Here is a 21476-nt window from a genome sequence, read left to right as displayed (position 1 = left end):
CATTCTGTCGAGAAAATGATCTATCTGAGGTTATCAAACCATCCAAGAATGACGCTGCTTACGAGTCCCAACTAGTCTGGTCTCAAGGGCAAGGTTCAGCAGACCGCCACGTATCAAAGTCACTGCCATCTCACCTCCAATAAATGCGAAACTGGAAATAGTTTTGCCACGCGAGTAAGTATGTTTGGGGTTTAACGTGCTCGTTGTCGCCAAAGATCGATAAGCAAGCTGCGGTGGTGCAAGTCGCTTTCTACTCGGGACAGGGGATATTATCCACGTAGCCCAAAACCAAGAATTGCGTGGATAGCCAACTTGCAATAAAATTGCTGTTATAATACTCTTTCTTGTGCGAATAGCTTGATGTTTAACTGCAATGCGCTTGTCTGACCTTAACTCCGGACAACAATGTTACTCTCCCAACCTCCCAAAAGCTGAAACGATTATTACGTTTATCGTTCATTTAATTATATTTTACTCTTTTTTATTGGCCAAACAGTTTGGACTTATTACATGCTTCTACGTCAATGCGCACATCTGTCTCTTAGTTGCTAAGTAAACTTGACACAGACTTGACACAAGTTCGTTACACAACTCACACTAACTCTCCTTATATCCTTCAACCGTCGCAACCGGCCCTTCATATACGTGCCTTGCCTTGGCAAAATAAATAGCCCACGATATGGCCATCAATCCGACAAAGAGCACACACGCCCAGTTAAAATTTGCAGCAGTGACTTCATAACTGTTTGGCCAGAAACTCCAAAAGAATGACCAACATGAGTACAAGAGCGCGATGATGTTGATAGAAAGACCAGATCGACCAAGGCTCCAGCGACACCGGGGAAGTTGCTCGCCTCGAATACGTTTCAATGTGACGCATCCAATGGAGACAACATACGTGGCCATAAGCGCAACAGTTGACAGTGAAAGCATGGCGTTGAATGCGACCGTTGAGCCGATGTTGATGAGAGCAAACGCCATTGAGAAGGCGCATGTGAAGAAGACTGAGTTTACCGGAACTTGCCACGAAGGATGGACCTGTTTCTTTTAGTGAGACACAGTTTAAGACGGATCTGAGGTGAGGTATCTTACAGTCCCAAGCCAGTTGGAGAATGGAAGGCCTTTATCTCGAGCAAAAGCAAAGGTTTGTCGCGATGTCGATGCCAGCGCACTGATGGTAATCATCGTCAACAGCACCAGCACTACAATGGTAAGACCCGTCGTAGCGCTAATGGATTTTGTCGCGTTCTGAAAGACATACATGAATGGGAATCCTGTTTTAGACGCCAGGGCCTCTTCAACGTTTCCAATACAGAACAAGTACGCGATCAAAAGTCCAAAGGTGAACGGTACATTGATTAAGAACGACCAGACCATACTCCTCGGGACGACAACTCCAGCGTCCTTGATTTCTTCTGCCATGTGTGCCACAGAGTCGGAGCCTTTGATGAGTTAGTCAGATATGAAGACGGTTGTTCGAAATTGCTTCGTACCAAGAACTACAAACATAGACGACACCTGTCCAACCATGACTGTCAACGGAAGTGATGGCCATCCTGCTCCATTATCTGTGAAATGAGTAAAGACCTCACTAGCGGATTGCTTGGGCGCTAATACGAGCAAAGTGATGACAACCGGAAAGAAGGAGAAGATGTACAGAGTGACAAAGGTCCCTTCAGCTAAGGGGAGATGCTTTGCAGCAAAGACATTGAAGAGGGAAACCGCAATGACTGACGCAATTACAAGCAAAGTCCCCTGCCATCTCGTCGGTGAATATGAATCGTCATTGAGAGCAATGAGGCCCTGAATAATGGAGCCAATTTGGAATGCGTCCAACGCAACGATGCTTTGCCACGAGACAGTTGAAAGCCATCCTTTTTGTCATTAGTTCAAGTTCTACCATCTGTCAGACTGATAAGGTGTATAATGCATACCTGACAAGTAACTGAGAACCTTTTGGTATTCTCGAGGAGAAAATTCCGATACCCAGTGATACTGACCGCCAGCAGTGGGAGCCATGGACGCCATTTCAGCGAGAGACAGGACAATGAAGAACTGGCCAATATGCGACCAGCACAAAGACCAAAAGAGACCGGACATGCCTCCAGCAATTAGACCTTGGGTGTGTGATCTGAATCATGTTAGCACTGGTTTATTCGCAAGTACTACACAGTACTACACCAGGCAAGTCGTCGCAAGCATACGTTAGCAAAATAACCCATGTTCCCGTAACACAAATTGTGAAGCCAATCGTAGACATCATTCGAAAGTTCCTCTGCCGTGTCTCATTAGATTTCTGGCCTGCATTCATTACAAATGATGTGTAACTCACTCGAAACTGCTGTGTCTTGCCCATGCGCTGCATGTCTCTCTGATCATTTGCCGTAAAGTCCGCCCCAGAACCTTGATCCAAACCATCTTCTCGATCTACACATACTGCTTCCTCAAAAACACCAGCAACCTTCTTGCCTCCCGAACTTTCCAAAACGGCCATCTCGCCGCCTATTCCGTCAATCGGTGTCGCCATCATCAACGGGGAGTGTTTCGCATCGCTGTCGTGGCGTAGATGCCAGGTGGAAAACTTCCAGAATCCAAATTGCTTTTTTAAAGAGGGAGCCAATAAAGCGATACAAGTATGTACGCATAGTACTCGGACACAAAAAGTCGCCGAAAATACTGGTTCCGAAGCAAGGACCCTTGCTTAAACACGGCTCGGCCCATCACGACTGCAACGCTGTGTTTGCTTGGCGACCCACGAACGCGGCATAAGCAAGCTTAATAGGTTTGCCTTGGAACGGATTGGTCACTTTTCACACGTTAACCATGGAATTGATAAGTTATTTCCTGCATACGGGTAGCATAAGGACGGCGACTGAAATTTTCATCAGTCTCAGAAGCTTGATTCCCGGACCCTGCTCCGACTCCACCATCAGCAGACACGTTGTTATGCGAGGTGGATGGAGATGGCGGATCGATTCCGGTGGTTTTAACGTGGAGAGAGTGCCAGAAGACATTTCAGTCCAAATACTACCTGTTTTTCCATCGGAAATCCTACCGTCAAAATCGTGCGTAGTTCCTTGACGCAGCACGCACCACATTGCTCTCCAACTTACCAACTTGTCATGAACGCCTGGCCCGCGGAAGGGAATTGGGCAGTCACATCGAGTGATCACGGGGCTCTTATCGTCATCACGGCCCTCGTAGGAGTCACTTGGACGTTCTTGGTATTTCTAATTAGACTATACATTCGGCTAAAGCTCAACGGCCCGTTTGGACTAGACGATATCGCAGCGTCTTTCGCAACAGTATGTATGGTGACTATGGTCTAATACTGCAGCTACCACATGAGCTAATCACCTGATTAAATTAGACGTTCGGTATTCTTCACACTGGTTTGACTCTTTCTTCCGCCAAACATGGGCTGGGAAGACAGCAGAACTTGCTGGCACCTGCTGATATACAGGCGGCCTTGAAGGTGATTCAACTCTCTCTGAGACCTACTTGCTAAGCTAACAAGTGCCATGTAGCTCAACTATGCGTCCAACTTTGCTTACATAGTAGCTATTTGCTTCTCAAAATGCGCCATGTTCCTCCTCATAGCACGTCTCGGGCAGAAGGGAAAACACCTCCTTGCAACATACGGCATCGCTGCTTTCACGATCACTTGGGCCGTAATATCGTTGTTTATCATGGCATTCCAATGCAGCCTTCCCGAGCCTTGGAATATCCAAACCAGCAGCCGGTGTCAACCCCTCGTATGTCTAGCCATTCGGCGTTGGATGAAAAATAGCTGACAGTTACACCAGTTCATACGATGGGTTGTCGTCGAAACGTTCAGCATACTGAGCGAAGTCTGTGTGAGCGCATTAGCCGTAACTCTGGTCTGGAAGCTGTCGATGCCATTCCAGACCAAAGTCGCGGTTGTATGTGCCTTTTCAGCTCAGCTCTTCGTCATCATACCGATTATCTTCCGATTACATTTTGTGCGCGACTCGAAGAATACAACCGACGCAACATTTGATTCCACAGAAATTGCCATCCTGACACAAATCGTGATGCATTTCTCAATCATGGCCGCTACATTTCCCTGTTTTCGGCAGTTCCTCCAGGCATTTGACAGCGGACTTGGCGCAACCACGAAAATTGGTGCCAAACCCGGAAGCGGCTCTCGCAAGGATAGTTCGTACGTGTTGCAGAGTCTGAACTCAGCGCGTGATGGGAGTCGAGGGAAGAGGTCCCTGGGGGGGCTGCGGCCGGATTCTACGGCTCAGATTGCCACTGCAGTAGGAGGTAGATTATCGGACCGTGACGCAGACAATATGAGCATCGAGAGTTTAGGCAGTGACCAGGCTATTTGGACAAGGAGGGGGTGGATGGTGCAATATGAGGCCAGATACCGTGACGAGTGATAGGAACGGTGGCAGAGTAGCGCTCTAGAAGCTTCATTATGGCATGATTGACGGATGGAGATACCCTTTATGATCCTTCGAAGAGTTTTTCAAGCGCTCCATAGTATATATTGTCGATCCACAGGGCAGATTTGAGAACTCTCTTGGCATCCTGACATGTGCTCAGTCCCAGTTGCTCGGTGGCCTGCCTTAGCCAAGCGGTCAACCTGCTGTTTGTTGTGTGGCTCGAAGAGCAAGTTTGCCATACTATCAAGGTCCAGAAGAGAATGGCAAGGGGGGCATCGTGTTTTGCGTTTTCCAACCTCAACAACGCTTCAGTAAAATCATGGTCAAGCTGCGTTTGTCGCTGCCTCATTCCTCGCCACTGCAGAAATACTTGACTAGCAAACACGGTCATTCCTAGGCGGATGGCTTCCAGTGCTGGCATCGCCTCAAATGAAAGGTTAATCAGTCGATATAGCACCGAGGCCATTATCTCGCTGAACGTGTTGGGCAAGAGCTTGTGGGATGTCTGCGAAGCAAGATTGCAGAGACGGCAAAACTCTCGTAAATCTTTCCAAACATTGCACAACTTTTCATCAGCGGCCCGTATATACTTTGAAGCTTCGCTCTCGTCCTCGGTTTTGCTGTCCCTCACTTCTTTGATGTGAATGAACGGATCCCAAGACATGGCGTGGTTGAAGAAGAGTGGTTGCCTTCCAAAACGGATTGCGACACTGAGATCAACCCTGGTTACAGTTAAAGAGGGCTCTGGGAGGTGTAGAAGGTACAGTACATATACACTGACCTACAAACTTTTGCCGGTAGTCTCGAGTTCTCAAATCTTAACTTGTCGAGGCCACCTCGTAGTAGTATCATCCGTTGCAGACCCTGCATGTGAGCTCCGGCAGCATCCACATCTCCATGAAGCTCCGCCGTCAAGGCCAGCACCGATACCACCATTATAGTAGCATCCGCTATGGAGCGCGGATCACCGGGTGCATTGAGTCTCTCCTGCAGCAGCCGCAGAGTTTTGGAAAGATGAAACTGCGTGAGAGAGCTGGACCCTCGGCCCATGCTTGAATCAAGAAATGCCTCCACAGAGAAGAGCGTACTATGTAGATATAACACGTCTGCCAAAAGATTTGTGGTCCACGAGCTGAGAGCAGGGTCGACTTGCACGCAAATATCCGGAGGATACAAGGCGCTCCTCAAGGGACCGATGGCTATCAATCTTAGACCGGGTATTCATATGTGTTTAGGACAATGATAACGTACCTCGCGCTATATCATCTCGCATGTATGGCTCAAGCTCTACGGGAAACGTGATGAAGGACAAGTCGGAGCCCACTCGGGTGGGAATAGATGTATATTGTTCGTCTATTTCACGCTGAAGTATCCATGACTTTTGAGGATGACGCTTTTGCTTCCGCTTGCCACGTGAAGCATGACTTTTTATGAGGGCTTTCTGGTCTTTACTAAGCTTCTGGGCCGAATTTTGTGTGATGAAATCGAAAGATGTTCCCTGTTCTAACAAGTGCTGCGGTGATGGGGTTGTGTTTGTTGCCGGAGATATCGGAGTTGAAAAGGTGGCCATTTGTAGAGATTTAAGGGAACATGCGATGAGAAAGTAATGGATTGCTTTGAAACAAGATGAACGAATCAATCAAGCCCGTGCCCTCCGGAGACTTACATTTGGGACGGAATTCCGAATTGTCTGAAATCCGAAAGTGCAGCAGGGTAACTTGGCTGAATTGGAGGCGCATCATCATCATTTCAAGAATGCCAAGACTTTTTGACCGCCCCGTTTCGTCTTAGCGCAGATTCACATCCCAACTCTTGCCCAAATCGGTACTGGAGATTGATGTAAGACTGGAGTTGAGCATTGTGCGAATCATATATTCAACGAGTTGTATATATAACAAGTCTCGCCGGTCAATTTCAATTCAAGCTCAGTCTACCATAGCCTTTTCCAATCCACACATCACGTCTTTCCAATAAGATATACCCTCTTTCTCTACCTGTCGTCAAACTCTACCTCTCGTCACAACCCATCACTTCGGAATGGCTTCATGTAAGAAGGGCACAGCCCAATCTGCCACAACCATATTTTCAAAAGATATGGGACCTCTACCACACAATTTCGCAGGCGTCTTCATCAACAACCAATTCGGAACAACAATCGCCCTCCCCACCAAAGCAGACTACCCAAACGTACACCAAAAATGCGCCATCATCACCGGATCCAACACAGGTCTAGGCCTAGAAACCTCAAGACAACTCCTAACACTAGGCCTGTCACACCTAATCATGGGCGTACGGTCTGTAGAAAAAGGCACCAAAGCCACAGAGAGCCTCCGCTGCATCAACCCCAATGCAAAGGTTGACGTTTGGCACCTCGACATGGAATCATACTCTTCCGTTCAGGAATTCGCTCGCAGATGCAACACGCAGCTGGACCGCATTGACATGGTCATCTTGAATGCTGGTATATCTCCAATGGATTTTGCTATTAGTTCTGAGACGGGACACGAGAAGACAATCCAAGTCAATCATCTCAGCACGATACTTCTCGCGGTACTGCTACTCCCAATACTAAAGAGCAAGAAACCTCCTGAACAAGATGCCCCGGTAATTACCATTGTCAATTCAGTCATGGCACACCTTTGCAAGGTTCCCAATAAGTCCATTCGTCCATTCTTGCCGTCCTTTGATGATACTAAAATCGTACCCTGGGATCCGCAAGAGAGATATGGCGTATCCAAGTTACTATGCCAGTTGTTTACAGTCAAACTCGCTGCGCAAGTCTGTCCCGAAGATGTCATCATCAACATGGTCGACCCAGGACTTACAAAGGGCACTGGACTATCGCGTGATGCCAAAGGTCTAGTAAGACTTGGCGCAATGGCCTTCTTCTCACTTGCTGGACGACCAGTTGAACGAGGAGCGGCAACATATGTCAATGCAGTGTTGGGGCATGGCAAGGAATCTCACGGGTGTTTTCTTATGAATTGCAAGGTTTCGTCGTAAGTGATCATCTCGTCTTTGTCTGATATTTGGACTTTGCTATTCTAACACAGCCAGGCTTTCGCGCTGGTATTATAGTGATGGGGAAGAGATGACGAGGGCTGTTTGGACGGAAACTTTGAAGGAACTTGACTTTGCTGGGGTTGACAAGATAATTTCTTCGCTGTAGATGATAAATAGGTTTGTGAGAATACTACGATTTTAATAGTAAATGGCATGAATGAGTTGGTCTTGATCAGTTTAAAGTCATATATTGCCTGCATCGTGCTCCCTGCAGTTGCGAGGATAATCTAGGCAACTCTCTCGTCCGGCTACAGCATCCGGTTGACATGCATCTTTGGTCAACCGTTGTTGTGTTGGTCCAACACTGCAATTGTAGTAAGAACTCAATCCAATGAACCAGCATTAGTCGATACACCTAGCGTGGTGGTTTCGGATCATCATGATCAACAACTACGGGTACTTCAACCGTGACAGCCCGAAACCCCGCCAGAGCCGTCATCCCGTTGATGTTGGAGCCATTATTTAAATCTGTCATGAGGGGAATTGCTTCGTCCATTTCAACTTACTTACTTTAATTGAAGAATAAGATTGTATCACTCCATTAACTCACATAAACTCGTAGTTACAACCAGTATGACAATGGAAGAGAAGCGCCCCTTACAATCACAAGACCAAGAAACCAACCTCCCTCATCACAACCCATCCAAAAGTCCACTCAAGAAATGGCACATCATCACGTTTATAGCTCTTGCCGTCCTATTATTCCACCAGCCATGGAAACGCTTCTCCTGCCACCACAAGCACCACCACAAGCACCATAATAAAGATGTCAAATACCCCGGAGAGCACATATCCTGGAAATACTGCGACACCAACGACGGCATAGACCTCGAATGCAGCACCCTCCAAGTCCCCCTCGACCACTTCAACAACACCTCCCCCAGCAAGACATTCACCCTCCCACTCATACGGATCCGCGGCCAAAACGCATCGCAAAACATCCTCGTCAACCCGGGCGGCCCAGGGGGCAGCGGCACAGAATTCATCTACCGTTTGGGAAAACGGCTCAAGGACTCCGTAGGGGAGGACTTTCACATTCTCAGCTTCGATCCCCGTGGTGTCAATGGCTCGCAACCCGCAGCCCTCTGCTACCCTGACGGCGAGACAAGAAAGGCACGGTCCCAACTATGCGCAACTGATCCCATCCGCGACAGCGTAGAATCCTACGCCTGGTCTCAGAATATTGGCCGCGCCTGCAGAGAAACCATGGGCGAGCATGGGCTGTACATCAACACGCCGCAGACGGCCGCTGATATGAACAGCATCCTGGACGCAGTTGGCCAGCAAGACATGTACTACTGGGGCTTCAGCTACGGCACTCTTCTGGGCCAGACATACGCAACCATGTTCCCCGAGAGAGCGAAGCGAGTCATCATCGACGGCGTTGCAGACGTCTTTGACTGGTACAACGAGCTCATCAGCCTCACGGCCTTTGACGACTCGGAACACGCCCTCGCAGGCTTCTTCGACGAATGTATCAAAGCAGGCGACGCATGTGCCCTGTCCTCGTTTGCAGACACGGCAACTTCCCTCCAGGATAAAGTCATGTCCGCAGTCGAGAAGCTCGCCAAGGACCCCATCAGCGTGTACGTCGACAACCACACCTTCGGCATCCTCGACTACACCACCATGCTGTGGTCCATCTTCCGCGTCCTCCACAAGCCCGGCCAGCAATGGTACACTCTGGCCTCGAACCTCGCGCACTTGCTTCGCGGCAACGCCACGGCCGCATTCCTGGCGTACAAGGAGCAGAGCTGGTTTGCCAGCGAGATGGAGGAGCACGCGATGACGATTCAATTCAACGACGCCAAGAGCGGGGCCGAGTACTGGCCTCAGCGGAAGGAAGAGCTCCTGGAGGCGTTTGCGCCGTATGTCAATCAGTCTCTATTCGGGTCCTTTGCTCTGGGCGGTTACTATCCGCAGGCGGCGTGGCGGATTCCCAAGACGCACGCCTTCAGGACGAGGCAGAGCGTCGACACCAAGCTCCTGGTTCTGTCGACGACATACGACCCCGTCACGCCGTTGACGTCTGCGAGAGTGGCGAGGCGGACGTTCCAGGGCTCACGGATCGTTGAGGTCAAGGGGTATGGACATTGTTCGTTGGCGGTGGAATCGGATTGCGCACGCGATAAAGTGAGGGCGTTTCTCAAGCACGGCAGTTTGCCCGACGAGGATGTCAAGTGTGATGTGAATAGCGATTTTTCGTACTTCCAAAAACCTACCTAGCTTTTGCTCTGGTAGCAATAATTGTAGAATTATTAGTCGGTCTGTTGTTCATGTATCAAGCAATTATTTATGCCATGACAATATCGGAGGCAAACACGGCAACTTGCGCCCGCCATCGACAGTCCTTTTCCCCACGGGGCGTCAATATTGCAGCAAATGCACGCAGAATGCACACAGAATGCACATCCCAGCCCGACAGCCTTTGCAACAAAACCTCGCGCCCGACATTTAAATATAGAAACACCAGACCTGACCCAATGAAATGCCAACAAAATGTCTAATTACCACCACCTTTAGCTACCTTAGCTGGCCCTCCGTCCGTGTGACGTGGATCCCCCTTTCAACTTGAACGAGTGCCATGCCCCCAACTGAGACATGCAAGGATTCATGCGAAATGAGGTCCGGGAGCAAACGAGGAACCGCAGCCCAAGAATATAAGACATTGCATGGAGCCGACCAGACTGTGAATCACTTTCTCGATCTGCTTCCTCATTCCCAATTCAGCGTCTCAATCTACAGTGTTGCACTCTGCGTCACACAATCTCGCGACTTCAATATACCATACTTCATCTTTACATATCACACATCACCACAATGAAGGCATACATCTTGGTCCTCACCGCGATGGCTAGCCTCGCCGTCGCCCTCCCCGTGGCCGCTCCCGGAACAGCCATCTCGACTATGCCCAACGAAAACCCCGGTCCTCGTCTGCCGTCTCACCCTTGAGAAATGGGCGGTGAAGGACCAAGAACCAAGAGCCGAAGAGAGGAATAAACACCAAGGGTATTAAAGTTCATCAATCGCATTCTCCTCGTGGGTGATTGGTGCAGCAGGGTGGGAAGACAGCCATCGGGAGGAGGGGCGGCTTATATTGATTGTAAAAATACAAATTAAACAGAACTTGGGTGACGGAGGCGAGGCTTGGTGATGACGGCGCAACGGCCGCATTCACGTTCTATGCTAATGTATTTCCTTATTTGTTGAGATGGCGTACATGGAATTTTGTTTTTTGGTTCAGCCGAGTGTGCCAGATTTCTTAGTCGAGGCCAAGTTGGCAGAGTGCAGCCGCAAAAGAGGCGACGCTCAAACTGGACGGATGGGCCAATCATTACTGTAATAGCAGACACAATGTTGGATATATAAAAAGAACCTCGTATTTGATATTGACCATCCATCTATAAAAGCCTACATCCCGCATCTGTCCTGGCATGCACAATACACCCGCAAGAATCGACACCCCAACCGCTCAACCAGACATTAACAATCATAAATGTTCTATTTATTCATGCTCCATCATCTATTCTTGTTGGGACCTAATTTACAATGTGCAGCTTTTCTTGTTTCCCATTCCCACACCGTATGTATCCCATGACATGAATGATGGCATCCAATCCGCTGTTTGTACTTGACACCAAGGTGCATTACAGTATAAAGTTGAGAATTTCCCTATGCCTTTGCCTCTTGTGCCCAAAGACAAACCCATGTCTACCATCCTGACCTTACAGCCTTTTTGTTTACGCAAAATAGCTCTTCCAAAGAACACCTTCCAAGTCCTCCAATTGCTCGGAGGTAAAATACTATATCATAGTTAGTCATCCGAAAGGACACACTTTCATGACCCAAATGCAAATGAATGGTGCATATGCATACCTTTTGATCAACGCTCCAACTATCCTGCCTCGTCTTCTTGAACTCGCTCAAAATCCCCTTCGTGGCCTTGCCAACTACACCAGGATCACCAGCGGCTTTACGCGCCAGTGTAGCCAACACCTCTGGCATCCACTCGGGAGGTGGTGTTGCGTACGGGAATGCTTCGATTAGCGCACCTAGACCCAACACCGCCGCGTGTCTACGCGTGATCTGCCTCTGAACATCCACCGGCGTCTCTGTGCCCGCCAGGCTGCGCTTCCGTTTCGGCATTGGGTTCTGCTGGAGCTCCTCCTCGAACCGATTCTGAAGTCGCGCAATCATCGGGTCGCGAATGTGCCGAGGGGAGCAACGTATCATGCCTGCCAACGTTGTCGACGCACAAGAACGAACTTCCAACTGCTGATCGCCCAGCATATCTGACACTGCGTTAAAGAGTGCATCTCTTTCAGCTTCGGCAGTGAGAAAGATGCGCCGGAAGTAAACCACTTGCATGTTTACCAAGGCCCGTAGACGCTGATGCCAGCTGCTTGCGGATCTGCCAATTTTGATGAGAGCATTGATGAACTCCGCGTCTTCGCCCTCTCTAAACGGAATGTTGGGTAAATGTCTGTATACGTGATACGCCATCCTCATGAGCTCAGGATCTTCCTTGACGTCCATCATGTGCAGCAATTCTTCCATAAATGGAGTAGCAAAGAACGGCACAAGCATGGTGCACTCATTCGACGATAAAGTGCAGTCAAGCCAAGTGAGAACAGTCTTGGACCCTGATGTATACGACGATTGCGTTTGCTGAAGGGGCTGCCTCTCATGGCGCCACTGCTCCAAACGGGTAAAGACGCTCCTGATAGCCGATGTCAGTTCAGAAGATGGCCGATATGGCCTGATACCAATAGACGATGCATCCTTGTTTGCTTCAATAAGCTTAGGCACACTCTCAAAAGACTCATGGTATCGGGTCCGGAAGATGACGCAAAGCACCTTGCCCATTGCTTCCCGAACTGCCTTGTAGGGATGGTCAATGTGCGCAAGAAAGTCTTCAAGAATGGGCTTCTCCTCGCGGAAATGCCAACCACCGTCAGCAAGAACGAATTCGAGCAACTGGACTTTGGACGATTCCTTGAATGCCGCGTTGGACGTCATGTCGAGCCGGAACGACTTGAGATTCTCAAGTATTTCGCGTGACCGCCGAGGGTCTCTCGAATCCAAAACGAGATGAATGCAAGGAAGCCAATATTGCAGGTTCTCGGGCGTCAGGCCGTCGTTGAGAATCTTGAGTAGCATAGGCGCCGCAAATTCCCAAACTTGGTTGCGCATTTCAATTGGATCGTCGCTGGAGCCGGCCAATAAGGCGCCCAGGATTTCAGAGGTTGCCCGATGCTGATGCTTATCGCTGCCGTCACCAAAGACCTCCTTCGTAAGATCTTTGATCTCATCCAGTGTGACTGCCGTGCTCCCGTAGTACGTCAGGTCAAATACATGCATCAGGAGATACACATTGCTCATTCTGAATCTATCCGTTGATTGATCTCGCGGTTCTTGCTTCAAATATTCAAAGCACTGAGACATCCATTCCTTCGTCACAATATTGCCAATTTGGCGCCGAACTTTGTTTTCAAGGTCATCATAGGAATGGAAGGGAACTGGGCGAGATCGAAAAGCCGTAAACTTGTTGCCCCAGACGAGCCAGCCAGGATGATCACAGTCAACTAGGTATTGTGCTCCATCAGGTTTCGAGAAGGCTTCTAGAAAGTTGCGGGTAAATTCCGCGTCTCCCTTCTCCACGGGGACCTCAATTCTGTTCCGGTCGCCAATTTCCTTCTCCATGAGATAATTAGCATAGTCATGGCCATACACGGCTCGCATGTCAACGGCCCCGAGAAGAGACGTAAACGCGTTAAGATAGTAAGCTCTCAAACCAGGGTGAGGGTCGATGGTGCCGTTGGCAACAAGTTCAATGAATTCAGCCGGAGCGAGGTCGTCAAAGCGGAGACAAAGGTTCAAAGCGAATATAGCGCATCTGGTCGCTATCTTCCAATGTGCACCCTTGGCCCGATTCGTTAGCTGCAGCCCCAATGCCGCCTTGGCCGTCTCAATCCTATCTCTTCGCTGCAGGATTACTCGGTGTCGGCTAGCGATGGCATCGTCTGTGTCCTGAGAAGGCTGAATGGCAGCCAAGACTCCATCATCTATTATGACCATGCGCTCATTGGCTTTACCAAACTCTATGAGAGAATATAGCGCTGAGGATCCTAGATTTTGGATCGAGGGCTTATCGATCCCTGCCGTCTCGATGTAGAGCGTCATTGCTTCTGGCGCAAACCTCCAGTCTCGAACAATTGTCCGAAGCAGTGACGTAAAGAAGAGCGTGTACATGCCTCCTTTAATGCGATCATGGTCGTTGGCCTCAATAGCCTTTCGCAGTCCCTCAAGAATCACCGGCACAACCAGTGGTTTGCCAGCAATTAGAATCTTAAGCGAGGAATCCTGCGCTGTTTGGGCGGCTCGGCGAACATCGGCGTACAACGATTGGCACGACTGGGCTAAATCCAACAATAAGCGTTTATCAAGCTCGCTCTTGTGCCGCAGCGAAGCATTGTGCTTCATACGCAACAATTGATAAGCTTCGGCCCGTTTTATCAGCAAGGGACGCGGATACACCTTGCGAAGCCCCTTTATCTTAAAGGCAGCGATATCAGCCTTGTACAGTCTAAGGTGTCGCTCAAGAGGGTGAGCGGAACGTTCTATGCCAACGTCCGTAATCCAAGTACGGTATGCGTTACATAAAGCGGTGAAACAAGTCACATCGTCCTCTTGGTTTTCACTGAGGAATGCATGTGCCTTTGAAAGGAGGTGGCCAAGCTGGTCACGGAGCTCATGAATGCGCTCGTGAACCGGATCATCTGGCTTCAGAAGATATCCGGCCACGTATCGGAATTGTGGTCGAAGCTCTTCATCTTCGGCACCCTCAGCCAGGCTTTCATCGTCCTCACCCATATCTACATCGCCATCCCCATTGTTGCCATTGCTTAGCTTCGAATTGCTTTCACCTGCAGCCCGTTTTGGGTCAAACATGGTGGACATGCCAGAAATTACAAGGCGGATCTGCTGCATCAGCCTGGATACTTCGTCAGACCACTCTCTGTTTTTCCCAGTCCTGCTAACGGGTGGCTTGTCACTGAAGAGAAGCTCCAATTGCTCTGTTGCTGATTTCGTCTGCGAGGCAAAGAGCTCCACGGCAAATTCTACTTCGGGAGGAGATGGTTGATGCCACCGAATGGTGAGATCCGCAGGAGCCGTTGCTTTGCCCCAGTCTTCAATATCAAGTCCTTTCTTGATAACATCAGGCTCGTAGAGAGCATGATCAATGGGGTACGTGTTTGTGAGGTTAAGGAGCAGGTGATGGATGTAGTTGGACACCAGGATGGTAGGCAAGCCGCGACACTTCTCTTGCATGTAGACTGCAATTCCAAGCAGCTCATCCTTATATTTCAGAACCTCACGCCCAACGTGCACTACCGTCATAGCGAGCATGCTGATGTGCCATACCAAAGCTCTATCGCGTGGCAGATAATCGGTACCCGTGGTACGATCAGAAGCGGCGTGATTCTGATCAATCTCGTTGCGAATGTTGATGACAAACATGGGAACGAAGACTTTGAGCGTCTTTTCCGGGTTAACTTTGCAGAGCGCGTTCAGTATCCAGGCCATGGCATCGCGGGCTTGGTGAACAACATGACTGGAAACGAAGGTTGCAATCTTTTCTAGCGCCATGTCAAACAATTCAGGCGAGAGTGAAGAAAACAACGGTGATAAAGCCGCCGGCAGGGCATTTACAACATTATCTTCCGGTGTCCCTCCTCGAACTTGATTTGCATCGGGAAGGTTTTCGAGGAGCGTGAAAACCTTGCCTAAAAGGGTCAGAACGAATTCTCCGAAGCCAGCAGTAGAAGACCGCAAGATATTGGCCTCATCTTCGTCGCTCAACTCCTTGTCGTAGTCGATTTGCACATCTTGGCCGTCCCGCTCCATTCGGTCCATCTCAGCCTGAACCCATTGCATCGCCAGCGTAGTGTCATGAATATGACTTTCTTCCTTCGTTAACGGCACGAATGGAATGCTGTAGGCCACACTTTGGATGAAGTTGAGGGTATATTGGGTCTTGTTGAGATCGTTTGCATCGATGCCTGGCAACGCCAGTGCTAGCAGCGCGGTAATATGACATCTATAGCCTTTAAGCTTGGACATGACATTGGCAATCATCTGCAAACTGTTCAAACTCGAGGTCGTCCTGTGGACCTCCACCAAGCCCTGGAGACTGGGGTAGAACCGTTGTAGTGCACCGGGGAGGACCAGATCGGGCTCCAGATAGGCGAGACCTTGAAGCGCATTGTAATAACAATTGGACACCCTGCTGCTTTTTGAAAATAGACCCATAAAGGTGACCTCTTTCAGCGAGGCAACAAATCGCTTCTTTAAGGCGGGGCTAATCTTTCGCTCTGTGGGCAAGTCCAACTCGCTGCTCTGTTCCCGGTTCCACCGAGACACAAATGCGTCTGTAAGATATAGAGTGAGTTGGCCCAGCATATTGGTCCATGAGCCTTGGTTGGAAGGGTGGAAAAAGGTGTCAATAGATTGCATCAGGCCTTCAAGGCTGGCCATGATGGAATCGTCTTGGTCCATACAGGCTGGTGAGAGCGAGCTGACAATGAGACGCGCCATCATGTAAGGAACAGGGTGCTTTTTTGAGTCCTTTTCCAGATATGCTCCTGCTCCAGCCAGATAGTCGAGTGCCGTGTACGGGGAGTTAGCCTGTCCGACGGGAATTTGGGTAAGGCGCAGAATTGAGGTAAAGATGAGGTCGGACTGGTCTTTGGCGAAGATGCCGTGTGCTCCAAATGGGACATAGCCGCAGTGAATATGATCGCGCGCGAGTCGGGAAAATAAATCAATGAGGCACACATCGGCGACTTTGGACCTATTCATGATGGACCAAAGGTGGAAGATGGTGGGCAGAAACTCCTGTGGTTGGGCAGCAACGTCCTTCTCAGGCGCAGGATGACTAGGAAGGAAGGTGTTGATGAGTCCAAAGACGATGAATGCATTGGGCATATCGTTTATACTGAAGAAGGGTAAAAACTCCTCGAGCATTGCCGATCGTTCTTTCGGGTCGAAATAGGTATGGGCGTGCGTGCAAAGCTTCAGCAGTTGCTTGGCCGGCCGTCGTCTGCCGCTCTGCAACGAGGGGCCTTCGGATGGCAATACGACGCCCTTGACTTCGTGCCATATTGGCCGCCAATCGAGGGTTAAATCTTCGCCCGGTTTGAGATAGTGGTTTTTCCTGTGACGGTGTTGAAAGATTTCACGTCAGCGTCAAATTCACGTTGCACGAGGAAAGACTGGTGAGCCGGTGCGTCCCGTTGCGCACCACACTTCGTTTTTGTCCAAGGCATTGGTACCTACCTGGTCAATGTGATAACCATGCGCAGAAAGCGATCCGAGGAATTTGAATCCAAGCCGGGCGCCAGCGCCAGAGAATAGTATAGCTTCGCGAGCGTAGCACGGAGCTCCCTTGTCATTTCGAATTTGAGAGTGAGCCATGATTGCAGCTCTCTGGTCCAATGCAAAGCGCCCGGAGAGAAATCCTCGGCCTTGATGGCAATGTATAGCTGCGTTAGAATGCCCTGGAGAGCAGCATCGCGTTGTTGTTCTTCTTCGACGTCGAATGGAAGCTGTTGAAAGTACGCAAATGTTCGGGGTCGGTATCGCTTCTTGTCGTCGTCGTCGGACTTGGGGTAGGGTATACCAGGCGATGTTGCTCGGGAAATGGGCTCATAAGGGTGAAAATTGCTTAAAAGATGGGAGGCGGATGAGGCGGACAAAGCTGCCAGCGAACCCTCATGGTGCAGCCCGATATTCTCGTCCATGGTGCGCCGACGGCTTGGCTCCAAGCTGCGTCGCGCCAACGAGAAATCGAGGCGGAGAGGCGGCGAAAAAAAAGGGAGAGAAGAGAGGCAAATTAGCAAGTATATGCCCCTATTAGATGTTGTATAATAGCGGGAATTGGTAAGTGGGAAGGAGAAATGATGGAAAAATGCTTCTCGCTCACGACAGCCCTTTGGATGGCGATGTCGTTGCGATGTGATCAAATGGTCTGCAGCTGTGGTTACCAGGCGTCGTCGATGTTCAGGAAAACGGGGCCAGGACAACGGGGATGCGCCAGACCAGACGAGACCAGACCTTCCCTGGCTGGTGACTTGTGACTGGGGTGGACTGCGGATTTCAGCGAATGTTGTAATTGAACAAGGCAAGAGCCAGGCAGCTTTGGTGGACGTGGCTTCCAAGCTTGAACGCCAAGTGGGCACTATCCCAGTGCTTGCCGGTGAGGACAGGTAAGAGAGCAGGTGAGTGGTTGGGGCTCCTCCGTCAATGTTCCGACGTCCGGGGACAACGAGACTAGAGCAGATCAGAGAGCAGATCAAACACCAGACACAGCCGCAAGAATCTGGTAGAAACTCAGGAGACCTCCGCACTCGCAAGTCAAGCGTTGGTTAAAGTAGCTGAGGTGACGATGAATTGGACCAACTTGAACCAACTTGAACCAACCAGACTGATATGAGCAACGGCCGAAAAAGCCATGCAATGTCGAGGTCACCGGAGCAGTCTGGTGGAGATTGGCTTGTGCTGAGGGGAGGTAACTCCGTGCTGTTGAATGGACTGCTTTGACTTGACGTGACTGGTGGTCGGCACCTGACAATGATCTTGTCAATCAATGATCTCAACTTCTCCACCTTTCAGAACAGCAAAGAGGATTTGAAGAGGCGCGACTGATTCAGCTCCCGCAGAGTCTTAGTAAATGGTCTCAAACCAGACCTGACATTAATGACAAGAAATACAACCCTCAAAATGCGGCTGCATCAGTATCCGGTTGGTATAAATAGGTCTGGCTCGATTCCAACCTGGTACTTCCTACTAGTTTGCTTCTGTGCGTGTTCAACCAGATGTGCTGTACTTGACATCAAATGCCTGACCCTTGCGCAACTCGGAGCCGGAGGTGAATAACACCTGACCTCATGCCCGCTCCATCGTCTTCGATTGGCATTTGGATGTGATGATGTACGTGGTAGAAGCCTGGACAAGTGATGTTCAGCTCCCTTCACTTCTCAGTCCAACGTCCGACTTCCTGCATGGTCAGGCGAACAGCTGTTGATTGCGCGTCAAGCCCGTGCCTTGACTATTCCCACCAACATGTAGAAAGACACTTTCCGTGAACTGCTCAGAAAGGGACAAAAGACAGCCACCTTGGTAACGAAGTGCCTTCATCAGCTCGTGGCAGCCTGCAGACTAAGACATGTCTGGTGTGGAGAAACATGCAAGTTGCCCACGTTCAATCACAGTCCCGAATGCACATAACCACCAAACAGCCCATGAAATATTGCTTGCTCCCGCACATTGTCTCGCACGAGAGGCTCCAAAACGCATTCGATGGTAATTGGCCGCAAACATTCAAGTTCAAATATTGGCCACAGCCTTCATGCGAGTGAATTTGCCCCGGACATGTCTGGTGGGGCCAGGACTTGCAAACTCTCCGGAAGGCGCCCAAACATGCAGCCACACATCCGGCATACACGATAGACTTGTCAACATGATGCAATTTCCTGACTTCCGACCTGGGCTTCAAGTGTAACCTTGATGGGGCCTTGCATATTCCGTGGTCCCAAACATCAGCATATGCTTGAAATGTTTGCTTTTCTGCAGTAACTTGTTTCGTCGTCGGCTGGCAAGTGCATACCTCATCTTCTCTCTTTACACTTCAAGACATACATCCATTCGATTCAGCAGTCTCACCAAAGACGTGCACTCCCGGAACTTAATTATCATCTTATGTTACAGCGTAGGCTAGTTGGGTATAATTAGTTATGTCGAGCGTATATACAAGGAGCATAGCCTCAATAGCTCCAGTTTCCACAAGGCGTCTATTTTCTCCCACAGCATTGCTCACTTTAGCCCATAGTGTCTCGCTTACGATGAAACAGCTTGTGCGTCCACTGCCGAATTTTGGTCAGACAGCCTGCCTTTTCCTCCTGCTGCATGCTTAATTTCTCCGATTCGCGCACAGGTCGAGTTGGTTCTTGGCTATACACTGTTGCTAGTTCCTCCATGCGGTCACTCCTCCGCTTCATAAAAGCTCTTCCGGTGGACATTGCCCTCGCTGGCATCGTTTGGCGCTGCTGGCGTTTGGAGAACGATGCAGCACCCATGCTGTCCGGTGACTGCGTCGGGTTGATCGGGCTCGTCGCACGAGAGCTATCTCCATCGTAAGATGGGAAGGTTTGTCGTCGCGCTGTGGAACACGTGTTTACGCTTGCTGACCGACAATGAGATGGGATAGACCTTGCAAACTTGGGATTCGCCGAGGCGGGCCACCCTTGTTGGTGAAGTCGAACCCAACTCGCAGTGGCAATCATCAGTGCCTTCTCCTCTGGGAGCACCTCCATTGTGGCTCTAGATTCTAGATTAAATCCTGCGGGAGACGGGCTCCGGTCGCGACCACTCATCTCCGGTCCGAATGGGCGTGTCGGGGGAAACCGACCGCTAGATGTGGATAATGATGTGTAATGTTCATACACCTCAATTGTCTCTGATGTCAAGTTGCCCATGATGGGATGCCTCCTGGATGAGGGATCAATGATGCTAAAGGTCCATCTGGAGTCGGGCAAGGAGTCTTGAATGCTGGACCGCGCTGATGAGGATGGCTCGAATGAAGCAATGCTATTGCGGGTCGAGATGTTAGACCGCCGCACCCAGCGCGCGGTTGTGGTCTCACCGTGATCATCTGTTCTTATAAACTCATATGAGCCATTCGCCATTGGTGAGGCATACCACGGGACACCATCTTCTAGAACGATTTCTGCAGAGTGTTCGCAGTCCTCTGACAAAGCACTAATGACGGCGCAGACGTCTTTATCATGAAGATTGCTACCATCCTCTTCAGAACTCAAGGACGACAGTGCCGATGTCGAGCCATAGTCATCGCTGCGAACCAGTAGGACGTCATTTTGACTCAGCTCAGCATTTGCGTGAAACACTCGAGGGAATCTTTTTGACAACTTAGGAATGATTAGGGCTCCTGCTACAACTTGAGATGGAATCAAGTCAAAGGCTGGGATGGCTCTTCTGTCGCCGATTTCTTGAAGCTGTAGCAGTAACCGAGGTCGGATTTGAACCAGTCTTCTTTGCTTGGTGCGTAGTTGCGGCGCCGGCTGTGCAAGAGCATATCGTGTGGATTTGCGAGGTAAGCGTCTCCGCCTCTTCTGGCGTATTGGTGTGTCGGTGGTGCCATCCGTAAGTTCTGAACCGGCGATGGATTCGTCATCCTCACTGGCCGATGGTGTCTGGATCTGGTCCATTCCTGGCTCGCGGAACCGCACGGCAAGATCTTTCTTAGTAAAACTGTTGGAAACGGCTCGTTGACGGAGAACCAACGAAGGAGAGCGGCTAGTCCCGTCGGTCGAGGCTCTCCGCGTGTTCTGCAGGCTGGATGAATGTGATGTGAAATAGTCGGTCTCGCTCGATTCGGAAGGAGAGGCGAGCGGGCGGAGGGCAGACTTCAGGATGGGAAGTCTTCTGGGAGGCTGTAATGGTGCAGACGTCGACCTCTTGACCGAATATTCATGACCGTGTAGACTTGCTCCAGAGTGAAGGAACATGATGTTGTAACTGACGCTGCTCTCCGGTCACTACTTTCGGAGAGCAGCTGGCTTCATTAGATTTCGACACGTCGTGGTGGTTGTGGTTGATGGGTTGATGTGTCGCTGTGTCGGTGACGAAGAGGACAGTAGGGGTAGTTTTGTAAAATTCGTGATGTCCAACGAGCGTCGTGGTTAGGTACTCAGCGAGAGAAATAAAACGACAGAGAGGGGACGGAAGATGGAAAGACAGGCTCAGCCTTGTTGTTGAATTGGACAGGAACGACTGGTTGGTCTAATGGCACGTTTGGACGAAGAAGACAGCACCAAGCTCACCAGCCAAGGTTCGTCCAGAACAAAGAGAAAGAAATGTAGGTTGTTATGGCAAAGGGATGGCTAACCTGCCAGAGGTGCCACGTCGTAAAAAGCAAAA

General features: G+C 49.9%; 7 protein-coding genes across 7 annotated transcripts; 3 read left to right on the top strand and 4 right to left on the bottom strand.

Annotated features, from left to right (window-relative positions):
- Nucleotides 1-597: 597 nt before the first annotated feature.
- On the bottom strand, nucleotides 598-2527 carry VFPPC_01736 (amino acid transporter; the record flags this gene model as incomplete). The annotated part of the gene is made up of 6 exons (XM_018281511.1): nucleotides 598-1038; nucleotides 1093-1442; nucleotides 1494-1874; nucleotides 1935-2131; nucleotides 2205-2275; nucleotides 2333-2527. The coding sequence occupies 6 exons, from the start codon at nucleotides 2525-2527 to the stop codon at nucleotides 598-600; spliced, it is 1635 nt and encodes a 544-aa protein (XP_018150259.1).
- A 595-nt stretch (nucleotides 2528-3122) lies between these two features.
- Nucleotides 3123-4409, top strand: VFPPC_15423 (MFS transporter; the record flags this gene model as incomplete). Its single annotated transcript, XM_018293176.1, has 4 exons — nucleotides 3123-3305; nucleotides 3371-3475; nucleotides 3528-3755; nucleotides 3807-4409. 4 exons carry the CDS (start codon nucleotides 3123-3125, stop codon nucleotides 4407-4409), a joined length of 1119 nt encoding a protein of 372 aa, XP_018150258.1.
- A 67-nt stretch (nucleotides 4410-4476) lies between these two features.
- VFPPC_15422 (fungal specific transcription factor domain-containing protein) lies at nucleotides 4477-5985 on the bottom strand (the record flags this gene model as incomplete). Its single annotated transcript, XM_018293175.1, has 3 exons — nucleotides 4477-5137; nucleotides 5197-5614; nucleotides 5667-5985. The coding sequence occupies 3 exons, from the start codon at nucleotides 5983-5985 to the stop codon at nucleotides 4477-4479; spliced, it is 1398 nt and encodes a 465-aa protein (XP_018150257.1).
- Nucleotides 5986-6452: 467 nt separating this feature from the next.
- VFPPC_01735 (short-chain dehydrogenase/reductase family protein) lies at nucleotides 6453-7584 on the top strand (the record flags this gene model as incomplete). The annotated part of the gene is made up of 2 exons (XM_018281510.1): nucleotides 6453-7414; nucleotides 7473-7584. 2 exons carry the CDS (start codon nucleotides 6453-6455, stop codon nucleotides 7582-7584), a joined length of 1074 nt encoding a protein of 357 aa, XP_018150256.1.
- Nucleotides 7585-8051: 467 nt separating this feature from the next.
- On the top strand, nucleotides 8052-9704 carry VFPPC_01734 (alpha beta hydrolase fold-1 protein; the record flags this gene model as incomplete). The annotated part of the gene is made up of 1 exon (XM_018281509.1): nucleotides 8052-9704. One exon carries the CDS (start codon nucleotides 8052-8054, stop codon nucleotides 9702-9704), a length of 1653 nt encoding a protein of 550 aa, XP_018150255.1.
- A 1514-nt stretch (nucleotides 9705-11218) lies between these two features.
- Nucleotides 11219-17281, bottom strand: VFPPC_01733 (proteasome activator subunit 4; the record flags this gene model as incomplete). Its single annotated transcript, XM_018281508.1, has 3 exons — nucleotides 11219-11281; nucleotides 11355-16695; nucleotides 16818-17281. 3 exons carry the CDS (start codon nucleotides 17279-17281, stop codon nucleotides 11219-11221), a joined length of 5868 nt encoding a protein of 1955 aa, XP_018150254.1.
- A 2076-nt stretch (nucleotides 17282-19357) lies between these two features.
- On the bottom strand, nucleotides 19358-21064 carry VFPPC_01732 (hypothetical protein; the record flags this gene model as incomplete). Its single annotated transcript, XM_018281507.1, has 1 exon — nucleotides 19358-21064. The coding sequence occupies one exon, from the start codon at nucleotides 21062-21064 to the stop codon at nucleotides 19358-19360; it is 1707 nt and encodes a 568-aa protein (XP_018150253.1).
- Between the last annotated feature and the right edge of the window lie 412 nt (nucleotides 21065-21476).

The sequence above is a fragment of the Pochonia chlamydosporia genome, chromosome 1, assembly GCF_001653235.2.
Source record: "Pochonia chlamydosporia 170 chromosome 1, whole genome shotgun sequence".
NCBI lineage: Eukaryota > Fungi > Ascomycota > Sordariomycetes > Hypocreales > Clavicipitaceae > Pochonia > Pochonia chlamydosporia.
Note: the sequence above shows the minus strand (reverse complement) of the source record. Positions and strands in the feature narration are given on the sequence as shown.